General features: G+C 40.0%; 1 protein-coding gene across 1 annotated transcript; it reads right to left on the minus strand.

Annotated features, from left to right (window-relative positions):
- On the minus strand, nucleotides 1-22795 carry LOC125262621 (interferon-induced very large GTPase 1-like). The gene is made up of 8 exons (XM_048181451.1): nucleotides 22372-22795; nucleotides 21761-21861; nucleotides 14502-17179; nucleotides 14373-14400; nucleotides 13338-13426; nucleotides 7517-7544; nucleotides 6442-6533; nucleotides 1-5508 (listed from the first exon to the last, which is right to left on the minus strand). The coding sequence occupies exons 2-8, from the start codon at nucleotides 21858-21860 to the stop codon at nucleotides 757-759; spliced, it is 7767 nt and encodes a 2588-aa protein (XP_048037408.1). The 5' UTR covers nucleotide 21861; nucleotides 22372-22795; the 3' UTR covers nucleotides 1-756.
- Nucleotides 22796-23185: the final 390 nt, after the last annotated feature.

Genomic DNA, 23185 nt, shown 5'->3' on the forward strand with positions numbered 1-23185 from the left:
TACTTACATTTTAAATATGTATTGATATATAAATAAAGTTTAAACAAATTTTGAAAAAAAAAGTTTTTTATACATTTTTTTACCTACCCTGCCTTTAAATGATGACAGAAGCAAACTGGAATATAAGGAAAAAGCATATTTTAATAAACTAAAGTAAATTGAGAATAACAATTAAGTCTGAAAAGAATAAAATAAAATAATGTAAAAACAACTGAATTAAGTAAAAATAAAAGGTTCAGTAACAAATAAACTTAAATGCATGAATCTAAATACTAATTTTAAAATATGACTAAGTCCATCTAAATATAATACTGTATCAAAATGATGAAATGTGAAGTATAGTAAAAAATAAGTAAGGTAAGGAAGTAAGGTCTATACAGAAAGTCTTAAGTTCTGCTACACATGGGAAAAAAATAGACATAGGTTGTACCTACGTGATTAGAAGGTTCTGGAATGTACCTTCCATATTTGCAAAATGTTTAAGATATTTTAAGACCTATTTGGCACATTTTTGGTGTCAAAAAGATTTCTTGCAGACACTCGAGAGCAAAGTGCACCTTTGGTAACTGCATTCTTGCCAGTTACACAGGAAACCCTTTTGAACTTATTGTGGTTTTAATCCTCTTCTAGTGTATTTGATGAAGGTGTAGATAAGCTGAAGAGTCACACTGATGAATGTAATAGAAACTCATTTCTGACTGTGATATGAAGAGAATCTTAAAGGAGATGTAAGGGTCTTACTCTTTATCTGCGCCATTAGATATACTGATCCAAACTCTTAATAGCTTCCTTTTTCGAGTATTTTCTCCATTCATCTGGGATCTTACCACTTGCCTTAAATCTTTTACTGTAGTATTTTTTCAGATCTTTCTTGAATCTGCACACAAACCACTTCCAGTAGGGCAGTTCAGAGAGGTCAGAGGTGATGCTCCAGTCTGCATAAACTCCTCCTGCTCTTCTGTAATTTCTATATGGAAACCTTACATCTGGTGTATAAAAATACTGATCACTTGCCACTAAATTTGTACAAATATCAGCACAGAGATTCTTTGTGGAACGGTAATGTGTGCCATTAATTCCCCTCACTCTATGGAAAGGAACACTGTGATCTCCATCATGGTTTTCTATGTTGTTGGTGCAGGTGGCTCTACAGAATGGACACTGAACCCAACAACACTGACAGAAGTGATCAATCAGAAGCTCATCTGGTCTGAACTTATGGTCCAGATTTACTAGTAAAGTCCTATTGTCAAATCTACTGCTGATGTCAGACATTACAGCAGGAAGTTCTTTTCTTATCACATCTTCTAGGAGGTTGAAATCATCAACATCATCATGTTTCACTCCACTGAGGTCTTCTTCAGAGAAGATCAGCACATCTGAGAGCTTCTGTGTGAAACTCTTCAACCACAAATCAACATCTCCTCTGTTCACTTGAACATGTTCAGTAGATTCATGTGCTGCTTTCATGATCTTCTGCTGCAGGAGTTTAATGTTCTCCTTCATCTTGGGTAAAACATTGACAAAGAACTTATCAGTGATGTACTGACTGACTTCATCTCCGATGAAACTCTTGAAGTGATCTTTGGGACTATCAATGTAGTTCATGTATTTGTCGAAATCTTCCTCTTCTGCCAGTGTCTTCAGGATGCGTTTCTCCAGATTTGATCTGTTTCCATTCAGTGATTCACAGTTTGATCTGATTTCATCAGTCAGATCTCTGGCAGTCTTCTTGTAGACACTCTGCTCAATGGGCTCTTTCAGTTTCTGACAGATGATCCCACCAAAAATGGCAGCTGATGCAGCTCCATGACAGTATTTCTGGAAAATACTGTAGTATTCTTCTCTCTTCTTCTTAACAAATTTTGCTTTCCTGAACAGTCTGTGTTGGTCAGTGATCATCTTTTTTGCCTTCTTACAGATGGAATAAACCAAATCCATGAAGAATGTTTTCTCAAACTCATAATTCACAGATCCTTCCTGATGTTCTGTTACTCTCCTCTTGATGTAACCTGTGAGTTGTTGAATGTAGCTGATGTTGTAGCCCATCTTTGAAATGTTAAATGACTGAATCATTTTGTCTGTCTGCTGAGCAACATCTGTGACTAATGATCTTATTTGGGTTTCCTCCTCTTTAGAGAGACTGTAACCAAACATATCTTTAGCTGATCTGTAGACATTTGTGAAAGATCCTGTAGATCCACTGGTTTTCTTTAACTGTACATAATCTGCATAACTATTCACACGGAAAATACCCTTCATCTTCATCTTCCTCTCTCCTACAGGCGCATTTTCATACATGTCACGGAGGATCTCTTTCACATCTCTCATTATGTCAGTGTCTGTGATTACAGGAGTGTCTCTGATGATCATATCCACACTCTGTTCCCAAAACAAATCAAACACGTTCTTCAGTGTTTCTTCATCAGTTGTTTTGTCTTTGAGTTTTAAGGCAAGTTCTTTGCTCTTTTCATAGAGAGTGTTTTCATGAAGTGTCCTCTGAGCATCAATAATTTTCTTCAGGTCTCGCTGCTGAAGAATCTCATTTAATTTAATTTTTGTTTCTCTCACAATGGTTTCCTGAAGCTCATTGATTTTGATTTCAAATGATGTTTTCCACTGAATCAGTATATCAGCATATATGTCTTTCTCAAAGAATTCAGACATTGATTTCTCAACTTCTTCACTTGTCTTCTTCAATTCTCTCTGAAGATCAGCTTCATCAACCTCATGAATTGCTTCATTTTCTATTTTGTTGTGTAGTTTGTTCTCAGTTTCCATCATGGCACTGCGAAGCCTCCAGGACCACATGCTGTATTCGGTCTCCAGTTTCCTGTATGCTGAAATCTCCAGAGAATTCCTGAGGCTGAAGACGAATCGTTTATTCAGTAAAGCCTCCCAGAGATCTTTAATACAAACTTTTAAGTCTATCAGCATCAGTCCATGTAACTTTGAGGCATGAGATATAATAGTTTCCTTCAGATCTTGAATATTCTCACAGTAGTTTGGGTTTGGTGGTGCCATCGGTGGGTTTCCCTCCCAGAACTGAGCAAAATATTTCACATCATTCTGAACATCAAATTCAATGACATCACTGAAACATTTTGCATCACAGTCCTCCTCTTTAGCAGTGAGTTTTGTCATCTCATCCAGTTTCTCCTGCAGTCGCTTCCTTCCCTCCATGTTTTTCTCTTCATCTGTGACGTCTGAGACGTTCTGATGCACAAACACACAGCTGGGATTCAGTTTGACCTTCTTCATCCTCATGAAGGCCTGAACAACAATCTGAAGAATGTCTTGCATCTCAGCTGGGTTTTCTCCAAAGATGTTGATCAATGTCAGATTTCCAAGACCAACAAAAAATGTGGCCAATTCATTGTCATGATGTCTTGTTGATCTTCCAGCAAGTTCAAGAGCATGAAGACCCTCAGTATCAACAACCAGAATATAGTCAAAGTTCATCTGTGTTTTCATCTCATCTGACACTCTGACCAGCTGCATGAAAGCTCCTCTGGTGCACCTGCCAGCACTGACGGCAAACTGGAGTCCAAACATGGCATTCAGCATGGTGGATTTCCCAGAGCTCTGAAGCCCTAAAACTGACAGCACAAAGACTCTCTGGTCTCCCAGTTTCTGGATGAGTTCATCTAGAACAGCAGAGATCCAGACCACAGGAACATGAGCAGCATCTCCATCCATCAGCTCCAATGGAAATCCAGAGATAATCATCTCTGCTGCAAGACTCGGGAGAGAAGAGAAGTCAAACTGCAGGTCTTTCTTGTTCTTCTTCACAGATGAACATGATTCATAGATCTGACCGATCTCCCTCATGATGTGCTCCAAACCAAAGGCTGCAGTTTGAAGATCTTCAGATATTCTCTCAAGTTCAGTTTCTTCAACTGTCAGTTGTTCAGATTCATCATGATTCTCTTTCAGTTTTAAGACTGCTGACCATTTTTCATTATACTTCTGATGTAGAGAATATAGGTCAGCTGAGATATATTTATCCAGCAGGATTCCAAGCCATTTGATGAAAAACAATTTCTCATGTTCAGCATGTGAGTTCATTTGTTTTATGAAGTGTTTTATAAACTCACTGATGTCAGATTCATACTGCTGTTTGCGTATTTTCTTCATCTCTGTTTTCTTTCTACTAATGTCCATTTCTGTCTCATATGCTTTAGGTCGATGTAGTTCTTTGTTTTTCTGACTCCACTGATGCCACAGTTTCCCCTGATGAGGCAGAAATGATTCTTTGATTTCTGTCAGATCTTTCTTCTCCAGTAAACTCATCATCTGCTGTGCTGCTTCTCTTCCTCTCCTGCAGTCTTCATCATCTTCCTCATCTACTCTGATGTCTGAGTGTTTGGACACATCTTCAAGTCTGAAAGTGGAAGATGATTCTGAGAGACAATCATTTATAGCTGCTCTGAGATCTTCAGATACATCTGACTGATTTCTGTCTTTAAAACTGATTTTGAATGTCCCTTTCTTCGTATCAATTACAGCCGGATCATCCTCAGAAAAAAGACAAATAAATGGCTTTCTGTTCCTGTACATGTTTTGTATTATTGCAGCACTTTTGTCATTTCTGTCCAGTTGTTGTAGAAGAACAACATTGACTGAGGCCATTTCAGTGAGTATCTGCAGCTGTTTCTCATGGTCTCCTGCATCACCGTGTAGATTACAGAACGCAACACAGTCAGTGAATTTATCATAAGATGATCCAGAGGGGCAGAACCAGGCGATCTCCACCACTCCATCCATCAGGACTCTGGTGCTGCTGCTGCCTGGGCAGTTCCTGTGGAAGAACGTGTTGTGTTTCTCATTGATCAGACTGTTCATCAGCTGAGACTTGGATGAAGACACAGAGCCAAACCTGAAGAAAAACACCATTGGAGTTTCTGCCTTGTAGATCAGCTGGGTTTGACTGATGATTTCATTGTTGGTGTTTCTGATCTTCCAGCTCTTGTTGATTTGTCTGAATGTCCAGAGAGGAAACTCAATCTGTTGTGTGAATGGATCAGGAACAAGCAGAGGCAGAGCGTACTGACACTGGGACAGTTTAGTGACCATCAGCTGCTTCAGGAAACCATCAGCACAATGAAACACAGCCATCTGAACATCCATCGGGTGAATTTGCTCAGATTGGCTTGTTCCTTTGTTAGACAAAGGTATTTCATGAAAAATATCACTCTCATCTTCAGATGACTTGTTTTTTTGTTGAGTGCGATCTTCTTCATTGTTCTCTTTAACAATGATGTATCTTGCTCTGTAGTTCATCAACAGTAGTTTTTGTATGAAAGTCTGAATCATCTCTTCAGAACAAGAAACACTTGATTTGAATGAATGTGAAGTTAACTGAAGAACATCATTGACTTTCAGTTTATTGTGACACTTGGCTTCAAGATGAAGTTTGTGAAACAGATTTTCCATTTTTTCAGTGTCTTCCTGTTGTAAGTGTTGATCTGCTCTGACTTCTGCTATTCCAAAGTCCTTTTTTTCTCCCTGTTTAATAGACAATAATTCACAATCAGTTAAAGCAATGATTTATTATTATTTATAGCGATAATACATTTATTTTATTCATTGTTTGCATTACTGACTTAAACTGTCATTTCTTCTGACCTTTCTTACATTTTCGAGTCGTTTATATGGATCATGAGGAAAGTCATTCACATAATCAGTCTTATATTCTGAGTATTCAATCAAAACCCTTTCAGTTTAACTGCAGTTCATCAGAATATTACTATCAGTTTCCCCTAATGGGATATAATACTAGATTAAAGGGTTAGTTCACCCAAAAATGAAAATTCTGTCATTAATTACTCACCCTCATGTCGTTCCACACCTGTAAGACCTTCGTTCATCTTCAGAACACAAATTAAGATATTTTTTATAAAATCTGATGGCTCAGTGTTGGCTGATTTCAAAACACTGCTTCAAATCTTTTGTTTCGAATCAGCGGTTCGGATTGCTGCCAAACTGATGAAATCATGTGACTTTGGCCCTCCGAATCACTGATTCGAAACAAAAGATTTGAAGCAGTGTTTTAAAATCGGCCAACATTAGATATTGTTGAAAAGTCATTATTTTGTTTTTTTTGGGGCACAAAAAGTATTCTCGTTGCTTTATAATATTAAGGTAGAACCATTGTAGTCACATGAACTGTTTTAAATATGTTTTTAGTGCCTTTATGGATCTTGAGATGTTCGGTGACATTGCTGGCAATAGAGGCCTCACTGAGCCATTGGATTTAATCAAAAATATCTTAATTTGTGTTCTGAAGATGATCAAAGGTCTTACTGGTGTAGAACGACATGAGGGTGAGTAATTAATGATAGGCTATTATTTTAATTTTTGGGTAAATTATCCCTTTATTGTAGTGACAAACAGTGAAGAACATGAATCAGCTCTCTCCAGGTTTCTCTGAACTCTCACCTGAACTGAATCTTCTGTTTCAACATAGATCTTCTTCTTCTTCATCTCCTCCTCCTCTTTTTCAAATTCCTCTCTCTCCTCTCTGTTTACACCTGGTAATAACATTTATGGTTGATCTTTTCAGCCAAGACAGACAGCTGTTTATACTTTTTTAAACATATACATATGATTTCATGGCTAGGGATCAACTGATATTGATTTTTTACAAACAATGCAGATTATTTGTATACATGTCTCATAAACCAATTTGCAGAACCAATATTTTATTATTATTATATTATTATTTTCCGACTGTTGCTCTACCTGATGAAATAACATACAAAATGTTGATGCTGCTTCATTAAGGGCTTTCACACTGAATAGTTCAAGCAACTTAGTTCTAGGATCTAGCCACTAGGATAGTTCCCTGAGAACTAATTTCTCCCCCGGGCCGTGTTCCTGGTTGCATTCGCACTGGGAATAGGAACTGCGAAGCGGCTGACAGCGGTGTCTTTAAGCACGGCATTTACAAACATTATGATGAATGGAGGATGCCGTGATCGGAGCTGTTTGTTGTGTGCCGTTGGTTTTGTGATAATGGAGAATGGAATGTAAACGCATAATCTACGTGACTGAAAGAGCAAAAAGTGGGGCTAAGAGACTAAATCTCCTATTGACATGGGTTTGACCAATCAACGTACACTCACGTTCCTATAGAGCTGGTTTAGACCCACCTCTGAAGTAGGAGCTAATTTAGTTCCCCAAAAGGAGTTCCTAGAAATAAATCATTCCTAGTTCTTGCGTTGCGAACACATCAAAATACAGGTACTTCAGCCAAAAGTTCTAGGAGCTATGAAAAGGTTCCTCTGGTGCAAAAGCCCCTATTATGGTCCTACAGCTCATCGCAGGACTAAATGATTCCATTGTATGAATGATGCTTAATTAACTGCTCTGCACAATTTGTTGAGACAAATCAGTTTTAGTGGAAAGTATGAGCTATAATGCACATATGTACAGCATTTAGTTTAACATCTTTTGGTTTTTGGTCAAACAGATAAAAAGTTCTAAAATTTTAGGTCGGAAATATATTACTCACCCTTAACTCTTTGGTTCCTTGTACTTTGCTGAAAGACACATGCGATTCTAATTAACAACTGGTCCACTAATTAACAACATCAGTATCCACAGTTCATCACAATATTACTATCAGTTTCCCCTAATGGGATATTATACTAGATTAAAGGGTTAGTTCACCCCAAAATGAAAATAATGTCATTAATTACTCACCTTCATGTCATTCTACACCCATACGACATTCAGAACACAAATTAAGATATTTTTGGTTTAAATCTGATGGCTCAGTGTGGCCGATTTCAAAACACTGCTTCAAATCTTTTGTTTCGAATCAGCGGTTCGGATCGCATGTCAAACTGTCGAACTGCTGAAATCATGTGACTTTGGCCCTCCGAATCACTGATTCGAAACAAAAGATTTGAAGCAGTGTTTTAAAATCGGCCAACATTAGATATTATTGAAAAGTCGTTATTTTGTTTTTGGGGCACAAAAAGTATTCTCGTTGCTTTATAATATTAAGGTAGTGTAAGGACGCTGAGGCGGCGTTAGAATCCATGTGCAGTGTTTTAATAATATCTACAGCAAACAAATCCAGAACAGCAGGCAGTAAATCAGAAACGTTAAATAGGCAGGGGTACATACACAGATAGGCAGTCCAATCCAGGCAACAGAACAGAGGGCAATCCAAAAGACAGAGAACGGGAAAAACAGGCAATGATCATACACAAGAAGGCAAACAATGGAAATGGGAATAACGCTCGGTAAGGCAGACAGGCTGGCAATACTTCACGAGGTAACAATGGCGGATGCCATGCTTAAATGTCCAACAAACAGGAAGTGACAGGTGAAGCAGAGGGAGCGGCACACAGTCAGTACTCGGGCGAGGGCTGCCTCTGCTGGCGTGGCGTTACAGAATCCCCCCCCCACGAGCGACTCCTGGCGCTCCCCGTGGTCGTGGTGCTGGACAATCAGGTCTGGCTCGATGAAATTCCTCAATCAATGAAGGATCCAGGATGTCGTGGGCCGTTACCCATGATCTCTCCTCTGGTCCGTATCCCTCCCAGTCCACCAAGTATTGGAGCTGACCCTGTCTCCGTCTGGAGTCCAACAACTCCCTTACCGCATATGCCGGGGTTCCATCAATGTCCAGCGGTGGAGGTGGCTCCCGGTTCTCGACATTGGGGTCAGCATCCGGGTGGAACGGTTTCAGGAGAGAAACATGGAAGGAGGGAGAGATGTGATAGTTAACAGGAAGCTCGAGTTCATAAGTGACCGCATTAATCTGTCTTAAGATTTTGAATGGGCCTACGTACCGTGGACTAAGCTTCCTGCTGGGCAGCCGTAACTTGAGGTCCCGTGTGGAGAGCCAGACCCTTTGTCCAGGTTGGTAGGGAGGGTGTGGGCGTCGTCGTCGATTAGCTTGAATCTCCTGATTCCTGACAGCTCTTTGCAGACGTACATGAGCGCTGTCTCACTCTCTCACTACGGCGAATCCAGTCGTCGACTGCAGGTACTAGTGATGGTTCTCCAGACCACGGGAACATGGGGGGTTGGTATCCTAGCACACATTGGAACGGTGTAAGACCAGTGGATGAGTGCCTCAATGAGTTTTGCGCATACTCTGCCCAGGGTAGGAATTCTGACCACCGATGCTGCTCACGTCCACAGTATGTCCTGAGGTTTCTGCCGATCTCCTGATTCAGCCTCTCCACTTGCCCGTTCGATTCCGGATGGTAACCTGAAGTTAAACTGACATTAATGTCCAATTGCTTACAGAATGCTTTCCATACCTGGGAGGTGAACTGGGTTCCTCGGTCTGTAACAATGTCTTCGGGGATACCGTAAATCCTGAAGACGTGGTGGAACATCGCTTGAGCAGTGTCCATAGCTGTGGGGAGACCTTTTAGAGGAATGAGCCTACAAGCCTTAGAGAAACGGTCAATAATTACTAGGATTGTGGTAAATCCATCAGATGGGGGTAGGTCGGTAACAAAGTCTACTGATAGGTGTGACCAAGGTCTCTGAGGTATGGGTAAGGGTTGTAGTAAGCCAGATGGCAGTTCTTTTGGGGTTTTTGACTGTGCGCATACAGAACATGACTTGACGTAGGTTGCTACATCTTTAATCATAGACGGCCACCAGAATGAATTTTGTGTGAGATGTAGTGTGCGTGAGATACCTGAATGCCCAGAACAGAGTGACATATGGACCCACTGCATGACTCGTAGTCGTAGCCTGGAAGGAACATATTGCTTGTTAGCGGGACAGCCTGGGGTGTGGGTTCGTTGCGTTGTTCCCTTTGAATTTCATCCATCAAGTCCCACGTGACTGGTGCTATGATGATAGACGGTGGTAGGATGGATTCAGGTTGATGGTCTGCCAGTAGATGGTCATGTCTCCTGGAAAGAGCATCTGCCTTGCTATTTTTACTACCAGGACGGTAGGTTACGGTGAATTGAAATCTGGTAAAAAACAAGGACCAGCGAGCCTGGCGAGGATTTAGTCTTTTAGCACTCTTGATGTATTCGAGGTTTTTGTGATCAGTGATTACCTGGAAGGGGTGAGTGGAGCCCTCCAACCAGTGTCTCCATTCTTCAATGGCTGCCTTCATAGCCAGTAGCTCCTTGTTTCCAACATCGTAGTTACTCTCAGCGTCCGTGAGTTTTCTAGAAAAGTAAGCACAGGGAAAAAGCTTGCCTGGTTGCCCGTGGCGTTGTGAGAGCACTGCACCTATTCCGCAGTCAGAGGCATCTACTTCCACTATGAATGGTAAGTTGGGATCTGGGTGTTTCAGGATTGGTGCAGTGGTAAAGCTGTTTTTGAGGTTAGAGAATGCCTGTGTAGCATGATCAGTCCATTTCAACTTTGACGGTTTACCTTTTAGTAGGGAAGTCAGAGGTGCTGCTTTAATGCTGTAGTTACGTATGAAACGTCGGTAGAAATTTGCAAATCCTAGAAAGCGCTGAAGCTCCTTGACTGAAGTAGGTTGGGGCCATTCGGTGACTGCCGTGATCTTAGATTTATCCATTTCCACCCCTTGATGGCTGACGTTGTAGCCTAGGAAAGATGTTCGTTGGACATGGAATTCACATTTTTCTGCCTTGACATACAGTTGGTTCTCTAATAGCCTGGTAAGTACAGTTCGGACATGACCCTTGTGTTCCTCTTCAGACTTGGAATAGATCAAGATATCATCGATGTAGGCCACCACATATTTGTTCAAGACGTCTCTGAAAATTTCGTTAATGAAAGACTGAAATACAGCAGGTGCATTGGCCAGCCCATACGGCATAACCTGGTATTCATAGTGCCCCCTAGTGGTCAGGAATGCAGTCTTCCATTCATCACCTTCCTTGATTCTAATGAGGTTATATGCACTTCTCAAATCTAACTTGGTGTAAATTCTCACTTCTCTGAGCTGTTCAAGTGCTGCAGGAACTAGTGGTAATGGATAACGAAACTTGACTGTGACATTGTTCAAACCTCGATAATCGATGCATGGGCGTAGTCCTCCATCCTTCTTTTCCACGAAGAAAAATCCTGCTGCGGCTGGGGAAGTGGATGGACGGATGAAACCAGAGCTGAGAGCTTCCTCAATGTATGCCTCCATAGCTTGACTCTCTGGACGTGACAGTGGATAGACTTTACTTTTGGGTGGCATGGCGTTCGGTAGGAGATCAATGGCGCAATCCCAAGGACGATGAGGTGGCAGTTGAGTGGCTTTGGTTTTACTGAACACTTCTTGAAGGTCTTGATAACAGGATGGTATGGTTACAGGCTCGCACTCTGGACTTTCAATGCTGGTGGTAAGACAAGGCTTGGAGATGACGTTATCAAGACACTTGGAAAAACAGAATTGTGACCACTGTATGATCTCACCAATCTGCCAAGAGATGACTGGGTCGTGAGTAGATAGCCAGGGGTATCCGAGGATGATTTCATGGCATGGGGAGTCAATGACATAGAAGGTAATGGTTTCTTGGTGAAATAGACCTACTTGCATCTTCATGGGCTGAGTTAGTTGAGTGATGCCGCTTCCAATGGGTTTGTTGTTTACAGCATTCACCTTGATAGGAGGATCACATTGTTGTACAGGAATGTTGAATGTTGTAATGAGGTCTTGATGAATGATGTTCAGTGCTGAGCCAGAGTCAATCAGCGCTGTGAATTCAAATGAGTCTTTTTCAGTAGTTATCTTGACAATGGTAGTGAGGTTTTTAGCATTGGTAATAGGAATGTGGTCAACACTCACCCGGCTGTTGTCATTGAAGTCTCTCCGGGCCTTGAGTGGACAACCTGCATTGCGGTGGCCTGCACCACCACAGTAAAAACACAAATTCTGAAGGAATCGTCTCGACCTTTCTTCAGATGACAGACGTGTAACTCCTAGTTGCATGGGCTCAGAACCAGTATGATCATTGGCGTGGCTTATTTTGGAAATGTTGGTAACTTGAGGGACATACATGGCTCCCGTTGACTTGTTTCGAGGGCGATGAGTACGCATGAGATTATTGATCTTGATGGCTAATGTGACATAATCAGAAAAGGAATGATCCTCACCCTTACAAGCAAGCTCTGCCTGTAACTCCATATTTAAACTGCGACGAAACATGGCCTTGAGTGACACGTCGTTCCAACCACTCTGAGCAGCAATCGTTCTAAACTCAATAGCGTGTTCAGCGGCAGATTTGCGGCCTTGAGTCAATTGCATCAAACGAGTGGAAACATCCTTACCCCCTGCCGGGTATTCAAACACATCTCTGAGTTGTTTTACGAAATATGGATAGGATGTTTGGAACAAACGGTCAGTTTCCCAAACAGCTGCGGCCCACTCGATCGCTTTGCCCATTAGCAATGACATGAGGAAAGCGCACTTTTTCTCATCAGAGTCAAAGCAGCTCCCTTGATTCATGAAATATATCTCAACTTGGCGAATGAAACCCTTACATTGCTCAGCAGAACCGTTGAATTTATCTGGAAGTGCAAAGTTTACCTTCGTGGGCGTAGGTGGTGGTAGCGATCGTAGATACTGAGTGAGGTAGTCATTAGCCGCTTGTGCTTTAGCCAGCTGATCACGGAACTCCTTGAGAACGTCGCTTTGATAAGCAAACGCGGCCTGTAGATTCGTAACATCTGCTGGATTCTTCGGGGGCGAAGTATTATGTAAGGACGCTGAGGCGGCGTTAGAATCCATGTGCAGTGTTTTAATAATATCTACAGCAAACAAATCCAGAACAGCAGGCAGTAAATCAGAAACGTTAAACAGGCAGGGGTACATACACAGATAGGCAGTCCAATCCAGGCAACAGAACAGAGGGCAATCCAAAAGACAGAGAACGGGAAAAACAGGCAATGATCATACACAAGAAGGCAAACAATGGCAATGGGAATAACGCTCGGTAAGGCAGACAGGCTGGCAATACTTCGCGAGGTAACAATGGCGGATGCCATGCTTAAATGTCCAACAAACAGGAAGTGACAGGTGAAGCAGAGGGAGCGGCACACAGTCAGTACTCGGGCGAGGGCTCCCTCTGCTGGCGTGGCGTTACAGGTAGAACCACTGTAGTCACATGAACTGTTTTAAATATGTTTTTAGTACCTTTATGGATCTTGAGATGTTTGGTGACATTGCTAGCAATAGAGGCCTCACTGAGCCATTGGATTTAATCAAAAATATCTTAATTTGTGTTCTGAAGATGATCGAAGGTCTTACTGGTGTAGAACGACATGAGGGTGAATAATAAATGGTATTATTTTAATTTTTGGGTAAATTATCCCTTTATTGTAGTGACAAACAGTGAAGAACATGAATCAGTCCTCTCCAGGTTTCTCTGAACTCTCACCTGAACTGAATCTTCTGTTTCAACACAGATCTTCTTCTTCTTCATCTCCTCCTCTTTTTCAAATTCCTCTCTCTCCTCTCTGTTTACACCTGGTAATAACATTTATGGTTGATCTTTTCAGCCAAGACAGACAGCTGTTTATACCTTTTTACACATGTACATCTGATTTCATGGCTAGGGATCAACTGATATTGATTTTTTACAAACAACGCAGATTATTTGTATACATGTCTCATAAACCAATTTGCAGAACCAATATTTTATTATTATTATATTATTATTATCTGCCTGTTGCTCTGTAGAATAGGTTGTTAAAATGTAGATGTCTACCTGATGAAATAACATACAAAATGTTGATGCTGCTTCATTAAGGGCTTTCACACTGAATAGTTCAAGGAACTTAGTTCTAGGAATTAGCCACTAGGATAGTTCCCCGAGAACTAATTTCTGAAAACGGCATTTACAAACATTAAAAAACAGTAAATGGAGGATGCCGTGATCGGAGCTGTTTGTTGTGTGCTGTGGGTTTTGTGATAACAGAGAATGGAATGTAAACGCATAATCTACGTGACTGAAAGAGCAAAAAAGTGGGGCTAAGAGACGAAATCTCCTATTGACATGCGTTTGACCAGTCAACGTACACTCACGTTCCTATAGAGCTGGTTTAGACCCACCTCTGAAGTAAGAGCTAATTTAGTTCCCCAAAAGGAGTTCCTAGAACTAAAATCATTCCTAGTTCTTGCGTTGCGAACACATCAAAATACAGGTACTTCAGCCAATAGTTCTAGGAGCTATGAAAAGGTTCCTCTGGTGCAAAAGCCCCTTATGGTCCTACAACTCATCGCAGGACTAAATGATTCCATTGTATGAATGACGCTTAATTAACTGCTCTGCACAATTTGTTGAGACAAATCAGTTTTAGTGGAAAGTATAAGCTATAATGCACATATTTACAGCATTTAGTTTAACATCTTTTTGTTTTTGGTCAAACAGATAAAAAGTTCTAAAATTTTAGGTCAGAAATATATTACTCACCCTTAACTCTTTGGTTCCTTGTACTTTGCTGAAAGACACAGATGATTCTAATTAACAACTGATTAAATGATGAAACCTGCAATAAGTGGAAAAGTTATCTATAAAATATTGGATGGATGATCATCATACCTTTGTGATGACTCTGATCACGTCACTGTCTACGATGTAGTTGAGTTTCCCCACCGCTGCACATTTGATCTCATACTCAGTTTCTTCTCTCAGATCAGTCAGAGTAACTGTGTGTTGATCTTTCAGCACAGGTTCAGATCTCCAGACTGTGTCTTGCTTTGGTTTATACAGTAATACAAGTTTCACTGTAGCAGGACATGATGGAGGAACTTTCAGAACCACAGTGTCACCTTTGACCTCTTCAATGATTGGACAGGCTGGCTGTGATGGAGGAGTAAAGCAAATAGCTTCATCACATCCATGCTCATACAGGAGAATGCAGGAACCAGGATTATTCCCCATTTCCTTTGAGGAGACGATAAATTTTGTGGATTGACTGCCGTGTGACGTCATCAGCTCCTTAAACATTATTAAATGTTTTCTCATTTTTCCCCTGTTGTTTCCAGTGAGCCATGTAAATGCATGAGGAGATGTTCCTGGATTCTTCCACGTTGTTTGAGATTTCAAGTAATTTTCTTGTTCAGAGAGCAACTTGTCTGGCTGCTCAAGAGAACTAAACATGTAGCAAACCACATTCTCCACCTTAATATCTGACAAAACTGCATCTAAGCTTGTATTCACCTCAGCTCCAAAGTCCAGTAATTGTTGAAGAAACTCCCCAACTGTGTTTAATTCTTTCTCTTTCTCTCTAATCCACTCCTTAAGATCATGTGTGTTAAATGGAGACTCCTCGTGAGCTTGTAGAAGATTGGTCAAAGCACAAGTTTCTTCTTCACAGGCTTTAACTGACAGGATCAGTGAATTCATTGTCTTATCGAAATCTTGTCTGTACATTTGGCAGTACCTCCTCATATCTTCAATCTTCTTGTGACATGCACTAAATGCATTTGTCCTGGTGTCTTGCAAAAGTTTACTGCACTTGTTTTCAGTGAAATTCAGATTTTCAATGACAGAATCTGTTGCCATGATGATCTTCTTCTCAATGACCCTTAGATGGATCACGTCACTGTCTACGGTGTAGTTGAGTTTCCCCACTGCTGCACATTTGATCTCATACTCAGTTTCTTCTCTCAGATCAGTCAGAGTAACTGTGTGTTGATCCTTCAGCACAGGTTCAGATGTCCAGTCTGTGTCCTGCTTTGGTTTATACAGTAATCTGAGCTCCACTGTAGCAGGACATGATGGAGGAACCTTCAAAATCACACCATCACCTTTGACCTCTTCAGTGATTGGACAGGCTGGTTTGGATGGAGAGGTGAAGCAAACAGCTTCATTACATCCATTTTCATACAGGAGAATGCAAGAACCTGGATTATTCTCCATTTCCTTTGAGGAAACAATAAACTTGGCTGGTTCACGGTCTTTTGAATCAATCAAGTTCTTAAATATATTTAAGTTGCTTCTCATGGCCTGTTGGATCTCAGTAGTGAGCCAAGACATTTGCTTTGAATCAGTGCTCTTCTCATTAGTTTCTCCTTTTGTTGAAGAACTCAGATATGCCTTTTGTTTAAGGAGCACATCTGTCCGATGTGAAATGTTAAAGTCCAGTGATGTGAAAGTGTAGCTAACTATACATCCAACTTCCAGATCCATTAAGATGGAATCTAGGTTGACTTCTACCTGTGCACCAGCATCCTTCAGCTGTCTGAGGACTGATTTAATGATATTAGACTCTTTTTCTCTCTCTTTTAGCCATTCTGCAAGGTCATGTCCTCTGAATGGAGATTCATCATGTTCTTGTAGAAGATCATTCAGTGCAGTTTCCTTTATCATGTCTCCACGGATGTTTGGCAGCAGAGAGCCGAGTGTCTTCACGAGTCTCAACTTGTATTTATAGCAGTTGTGCTTCATTTGTAGAATTTTATCATGAAATGCAGCAAATGTCAGAGCAGGAGAGTCTTTCAGAAGGTCACTGCATTTCATCTCTGTTGTATTTAAACTCTCAATCACTGATTCAATCTCCATGGTTAGATCCATGCTGATGTCTCTATGAAGTTTTGAAGGTCTTGAGTAAAGTTTGTCCAAAGGATAAAGCCAAACTCTCAGTGGAACCGCCAGCTCTTGGTTTTCTTTCAGCAGTTTTGGAAGATCAGCAAAAACCTTCAATGCATCTTCAAAAGAGGTTGGGTTAGATGGTAGCTGGAAGTCACCATAAAATGTACAAATGAATTTTTGGACTGCAGTTTTCTGATTGTGATTCACACTTAGATCAGCGTTTGCATCTATTGAAACGACGCCCTGCAGTTTCTCAAGAGCCACTTTTACCTCTCCTTTTACTGTTTTTTTGTCCTCATCTGAGGTAACCTCCCTATCAAACACAAAGCAGGCATCTGCTCCATACAGTACTGCTGTCACAACATGTGTTGCTGTATCATCATCCTCAGCAGTATTTCCAGAAGGCAAATGATTCATGGTCAGTTCTTCAAACCTGCTGGTTGAATGATAATGTAGCGTCAGTCTCTGCTGTTTGAAAGACGTCTTGGTGTCTTTGAGATATTTTGCTGCTCCACTAACATGGATGAGATCACCTAAAAGACTCAGTTTGAGACCACCGTCAATATTTAGTATTTTAGATTTGTCCTGAATAGAGTCTGAAGCTGTGACATTGAATCTTGTATTAATTTGGGAATGGGTGGAAATATTCTGCTGCAGCTGATCTTTACTCCAAAGTCTGAACCCTGTAATAGGAAAAATGTGTTTTAACTTTCAACAGTGAACTTATTAGAAATAACATTTTGTATAAAAATTGTAGAGAGATATTCTGAAGGTGGTAAATGAAGTGTTAGACAATGAAAGTGGAAATGTTTGTCTGCTTCTGTTTATGGGGTATTTGACTTTTCTCGAAACTACAAACATTTTCATGGTCATTTCTAGCAAATTTATTATAATGACTTTATTGACAGACTTCATTGATAAATACGATCTTCAACTAGATGGAACTGGACCAAATGTTTTGACTGTTGCAATCCCAATCGGACTTATGACCTGTAACGCTGCCTAAATCATAATCATGCACTGTTCGCTGTTGGACAGAGGAGAACTGGCCCCCTGACTGAGCCTGGTTTCTCCAGAGGTTTTTTTTTCTCCATTTTTATCACCTGTTTGTCATGTGACGTCACCTGATGGAGTTTGGGTTCCTTGCCACTGTCGCCTTTGGCTTGCTTAGTTGAGGACACTTGATATTCAACAAAAAACATTGTTTTTGATCTGCCTGCATTGACACCATTGTATGCAAACTGAACTGAGCTGGATGATGACATCACTGTTTTCTCCAGCGCTGATATATAGATAAATGAACTAATTATTGATTTTTACAATGGAATGAATCAATACTGAATTTACTTAAGCTGGACTTAAGCGTCATTACGCCATTTTCTTGCTGAGCTGCTGAAAATTATTTACCAGTTATCAATGTAAAGCTGCTTTGACACAATCTGCATTGTAAAAAGCGCTATATAAATAAAGGTGACTTGACTTGACAGACACTTAAGACAAAAGCAGTGGGCCGCCAAGTCCTGACCCTGACTCCAACAAGCAGGGAGAGGTCAAAGGGATGAGAGAGAGCCAGACTAAGGATGTCTCTGGGAATCAGCTCCAAGGAGAAGACAGTCTGAAGTGTTGACTGGGTGACATAGGCAGGAACGGGCAGTAGGTAATGACAGGGACAGACCACCCTGACAACCAGAGAGAGGGTAGGAGACAGGCCAATCACAACAGGTGTACAGAGAGCTCAGTTACTGTGTAGAATCTCAGGAGAAACGGCAAGCAAAGGAACCTCAGGTGGGGTAGGGCAGGACTGGGAAGAGCACTAGAACACACAAGACACACAGCACAGACAAGGCATGACTAGACTAGAACAAAGACACAAGTCAACATAGTGAGGCACAGCACAGCAAATGATTAAACCAATGACACTTACATAAGTAACTATGGTTCTGTTTCATTCCTCCTGACTGCCAGAAGTGGTGCTTAAGCACTAGTGGATTATCACAGAGCCAGCTAGATCGGTCGAGATAACAGACCAACAAAGTCATGTAGCAACATTGGCTGAGCCTAGAGGGTAATAGCTCAGCATTCAGTCTCAGTACTCATTCTGAGTGACAATGTTGACTCCTACCAACATTGTCATGAAAAATGCCACTGACCACTGACTTGGAGTCAAGGTTGCTCCTGAAGAACTGCTGAACTGACTGCATAAGGTGTGGCAACGTTGAACTTGTAGAAGCAGGCAAAAGTACAGGGAGAACCTCAAGTATCAGCTGCTAAGACCATAGAAACTCCTCTTAAAGCAGCCCAAGATTTAAACACAGTCCTAGTGGAATGACAAGAAATATCTCCTGGCAGAGGCTTTTGGTTTTTCTTTAACAACATAGTGATCGCCTCCACAATCTTTGATAATCTTTGCTTTGATATAGTGGCCCTTTTCTGGACACCACCACTGATCTGATTGAGATGCAGACTGAAAAGCAGCCAAATTAACTGAATGATTTGCAAACTGAGGAAGCAAAGATTGATTTGGTCGAAGCACAACGCCAGAATCATCTGGCAACCAATGTATGCATAACTCACTAACAGGCAATGCATGTAACTCACAAACAAGCTTAGCAGAATTGATGCCCAACAAAATGAGCTTTTTTCAAAAATACCCATTTATTGTCAGCTGCTTGCAAAGGCTCAAATGGTGGCAAACAGACAAGTACAAGTGGTACATGATACGCAGAAATGGTCACAACATATACCTTTAATGTGGAGGCTGCCTTTCCTGAATCCAAAATGTTGCCAAATATGTCAGAACTCCTGGAACTTCAGTTTGTAGTGATCCACTACTGGCCCAAGTGTTCGACTTTTAGTGGAAGTGAGGGGGTGCTGACATGGACCCCTTAGCAACTGCCACTGATGAGGTTGAAAACTTGAGTGTCCTAAGCAGCATGGTGTCTCTCTGAACTCTGAGGCTGTGAAGTAGGATGCTGGCAGAATCATTGCTCTGCATTGTGATGCGATGATGAGCCTGAGTGGCAGCCCAGCTAACAGGAAATGTTCTCATAACTTTGGCTTTCTGGCAAGGTTCTCTCAAAGTAATTAACAAACATTCTTCCAGTAACATTAATAGAATGTTTGAAGACCAATGTTATCTGGTCTTCAATAATGTTCTCAAAAGATTAGAACAAAAACGTTATTTATACATTGTTTGTAGAAGGTTTTTTAAATGTTCTCATAATGTTGGGAAACATTCTAAGAACTACATTCTTGGAACATCCTTAAAACATTAGAATGACAATTAACTTCAAATTAATATGTTTTTGTGTGCTATTTTTAAAAGAACATCTTACGAATGTGGCAAAGTTTTGTACTCTGTTCCATAGTTATTGTTCCTGACTTTTTTCTTGTGTAAAGGTTATCCAAGTGTTAGAATTAAACACTTTCAAAACAATGTTCATGAACTCACCACATATTCTCTTTAGTATTTGATGAATGTTCTCATAATGTTTGCAGAAAACATTCATTAAACAACATTCTTTGAACGTCCTTTAAATATTAAGGGTCTCTAACTTTCTGGCTTAAAAATGGCTTAATGTTGGATGATACACAGCAAAATCCCAGCAAAATGCGGTGTTAATGATTTATTATTATTATAATAATATTATTATAATTATTATAATTCTAATATTATACCGCCATGTCAGGGTCTGAGCAGATGAATTTTCAAATCGAAAACAAGATTGCTTAGCCCATTGGTAGATTATTTTGCTTGTTGTAAGGAAAAACTCACTTAATTTTGACTTATTTTTTCTGAAAACAAGACAATATATTTTTTTAATACTAAGATACTAAAATACTTCTTGGTTTGAGAATTTTTAGATTTGTGGACTGGAAACAAGGCAAAAAAAATCTAAGTAAGAAATGCAGTGTTAAAGTTAAATTAGCATGTATAACACAAACCTCTACTTCCAACAGGACCCCGATTTTGGCCTCACTATTCTTTTTCTTGCCGCTTGCCTTTCTCAAGTAAAGAATTTGGATGTTGAATGGTGCTCTTGTATATGCTAATGATATTAAGTAGGGGGCGTTTACAAGGCGGAGATCTGAAACTATTCATCTGCGCACAATTTCAAGATCATTTGTGATTTATAGATTTCACATGTGAAAGAGAGGCATACGCACATTTTTTTGTGTGTGTACGTTCATTTTTCGGAATCGCATGTACAGACACTTGAGAAATGATCTTAGATCAAACATAGGACAGTTTCTACACAACATTTTATAAATGAGGCCACATATGTGTCCACACTACAAAGTGTTAAAGTAACACTGAAGCAGTGTTGGAGTTAATGAGAAAAATAAGTGATGATTGAGCATTAGTGATGACACACTGAAGGAAAGAGGAACAAGCATGTATGTCACCATTATGGTGATCAGTGTAGCCTGTAATTGGGCTCTTGACCAACATTGTTTTGTTAGTTTTTTCTCTGTCTGCTTTGACAGTGTGTTCAAAAAACACATATACTGCAGCAGAAGAAGCTGAGACCGAATAACAGGATCATATAATGTTGGTTGTTAATAATTACACCATCATGACATGGCCTGATTCACTGATAACATTAAAGTGTTTTTGTTAATACTTATTTCAGGTAAGTATTATGCTATTGACCATGTGATACTATTATGACAATCAGATATTCTGAAAAATGGAATTATATTGCGAACAGGAAGTTATTGACTACAGTGCTATTTAATGTCAACGATCAGCATATGAAACTCAACAGTGGTGACAATGCTACAGTGCATGATGGATACCAGCATACAAAACTCACTGCAGAGAGAAGCACAAAGTGTTGGAGATAGATCATAAAATAAGTCCAATAACAACAAAAGTCAATCAATGGAGTAAACGAAAGAGACCGAATGTTGAGATAGTGTAGCTATTACCCTTGGAGGTCAGCCTACAGCACTACGTTACTTTGTTGGTATATTATCTTGACATATTTAGCTGGCTCTGTGATAATCTACTAGTGCTTAAGCACCGCCAGGAGAAATGAAACATTACTAGCGTAAATGACTTGAACCAAGACTATAGCAAAAAGCTAGAACATGTGGCACAAAACCATGTGATCAAGTACAAAACAAACATTGAAACATGAAACATGGACAATATATACAGTACTATGTACTGTACATCTGGTTAAGTCTTTTATATCTTGTTGTTAGTTCCTATATTGCATTTTTATTGGATTATGCACTTTTTTAATAAATTGCAGTACCTGGTATTAACTCGTCCTTTCTGCAGTCATACAGCATGCCGAGCTGGAAGGGTCTTCCAAGAGCTGCCGTTTCAATCACATTCACTCCCACTGAATCCATACTAAAGACAAAACACAGAGCAGAAACAGATCAGTGAGGTTAGTATGTGAACTCCCGCATATTAAAATCTGTTGATATAAAAGAATAAAGTTAACTTTCTTCGAATTACTGTCTGAGAAATTATGGCATTTAATGCACTGCTGATAATATTTAATAATATTCTGATATAAATATCGCTGGAGAGAGATTGGTTTGTTTTTCCCTATGTATAGAAATAAAGTAAATGATGAATGGTAATATTATAATAAACATTAATCTGAGTTTATAGCTGTTATTGTGAGATCTAATGCCTTGCCATGATTATACTACATCATCATTTTCATGCATTTTTTTATACATTCTTGGCCCTTTTTACAGATTTAATCTCTGTGACTGATCTCAGGCCTGCAGACCAGAAACATTAAAATATTATTTAACATATTTAGAGAAACAAGTTCCAGTGTGAGACTGGAAGTGTGCATGTACGGCAGCCATCCTTTCATGTTTATAAATGCGTAGCATGCATACTCACGTTCTCTGTTCCTCAAAGCATTTCCTTCAAGATATCTTATTGGTGAGAAGTTTTTCTTCATTAGGCTCATGTATAAAATACATTGTTTAAATGTTTCTTTCAAACTTTGAAATGAATTTGATGTGACTTCCTTCTGTGATGAGATGCGATTGTCTTACACAAGCAGGTCAGATTCAAACTTTCATTTTCTATTCCCGTTAAGCTCCTCCCACTCAGGAGGAAACTTACGAACACACAGTAACATCTTCTATAGAGGATGAGGAGTGACGTTACAAAATGAAAGAAGCTATGAAGTCATTCTTTTTTATTTATTTAATTAATGTGTAAAAACTTTTTGATTTAGAGCTTTTATGAAATAATTTGGGCTTGTCAGTGAACTTTGAGTATAAAATGTCTGTAATTTCTAATTCATGATAAATGTGTGTCTGTTGTAAGGGTGGTTCACCTACAGTTGTTCAGGCTTCAGGGTTGCCGAATGACAACAACAAAATGTGGTCATGCATGTGGTCTCGTCTCTGGCTTTTTCACATTAAAACAACTCCACACTTTGAAAATAAAGCAGGTAAACAAGTGTGAATCTTACAGGGTCCAAGTTCATCCTTTGAATAGATTTTAGAATGATTAATGCTCTCCAACTCACATTTTCTGTACCCATAAGACATCTTTGCAAAAACTGCAGTTGAAAAGCAGCAGTTCTGCTGTGTAGGTGAACCAGTCTTTGTCCAAATTCCCATTTTGCTAAGTACAAAATATTTTGTGCCCAGTGTATCTAAAAAGCACATTCTTTGTATCGGTTGAGTTGGGGCATATATAC

Source organism: Megalobrama amblycephala, linkage group LG1 (genome assembly GCF_018812025.1).
Source record: "Megalobrama amblycephala isolate DHTTF-2021 linkage group LG1, ASM1881202v1, whole genome shotgun sequence".
NCBI lineage: Eukaryota > Metazoa > Chordata > Actinopteri > Cypriniformes > Xenocyprididae > Megalobrama > Megalobrama amblycephala.

Bases quoted from the DNA above. Each gene is read 5' to 3' on its own strand.
- LOC125262621 (XM_048181451.1), bottom strand. From the start codon at position 21,860: ATGGATTCAGTGGGAGTGAATGTGATTGAAACGGCAGCTCTTGGAAGA. The intron at 14,401-14,501 runs GTATGATGATCA...TGTGTCTTTCAG, and splicing joins TGATCAGAGTCATCACAAAG to CAAAGTACAAGGAACCAAAG. The intron at 5,509-6,441 runs GTGAGAGTTCAG...TCTATTAAACAG, and splicing joins AAACAGAAGATTCAGTTCAG to GGAGAAAAAAAGGACTTTGG.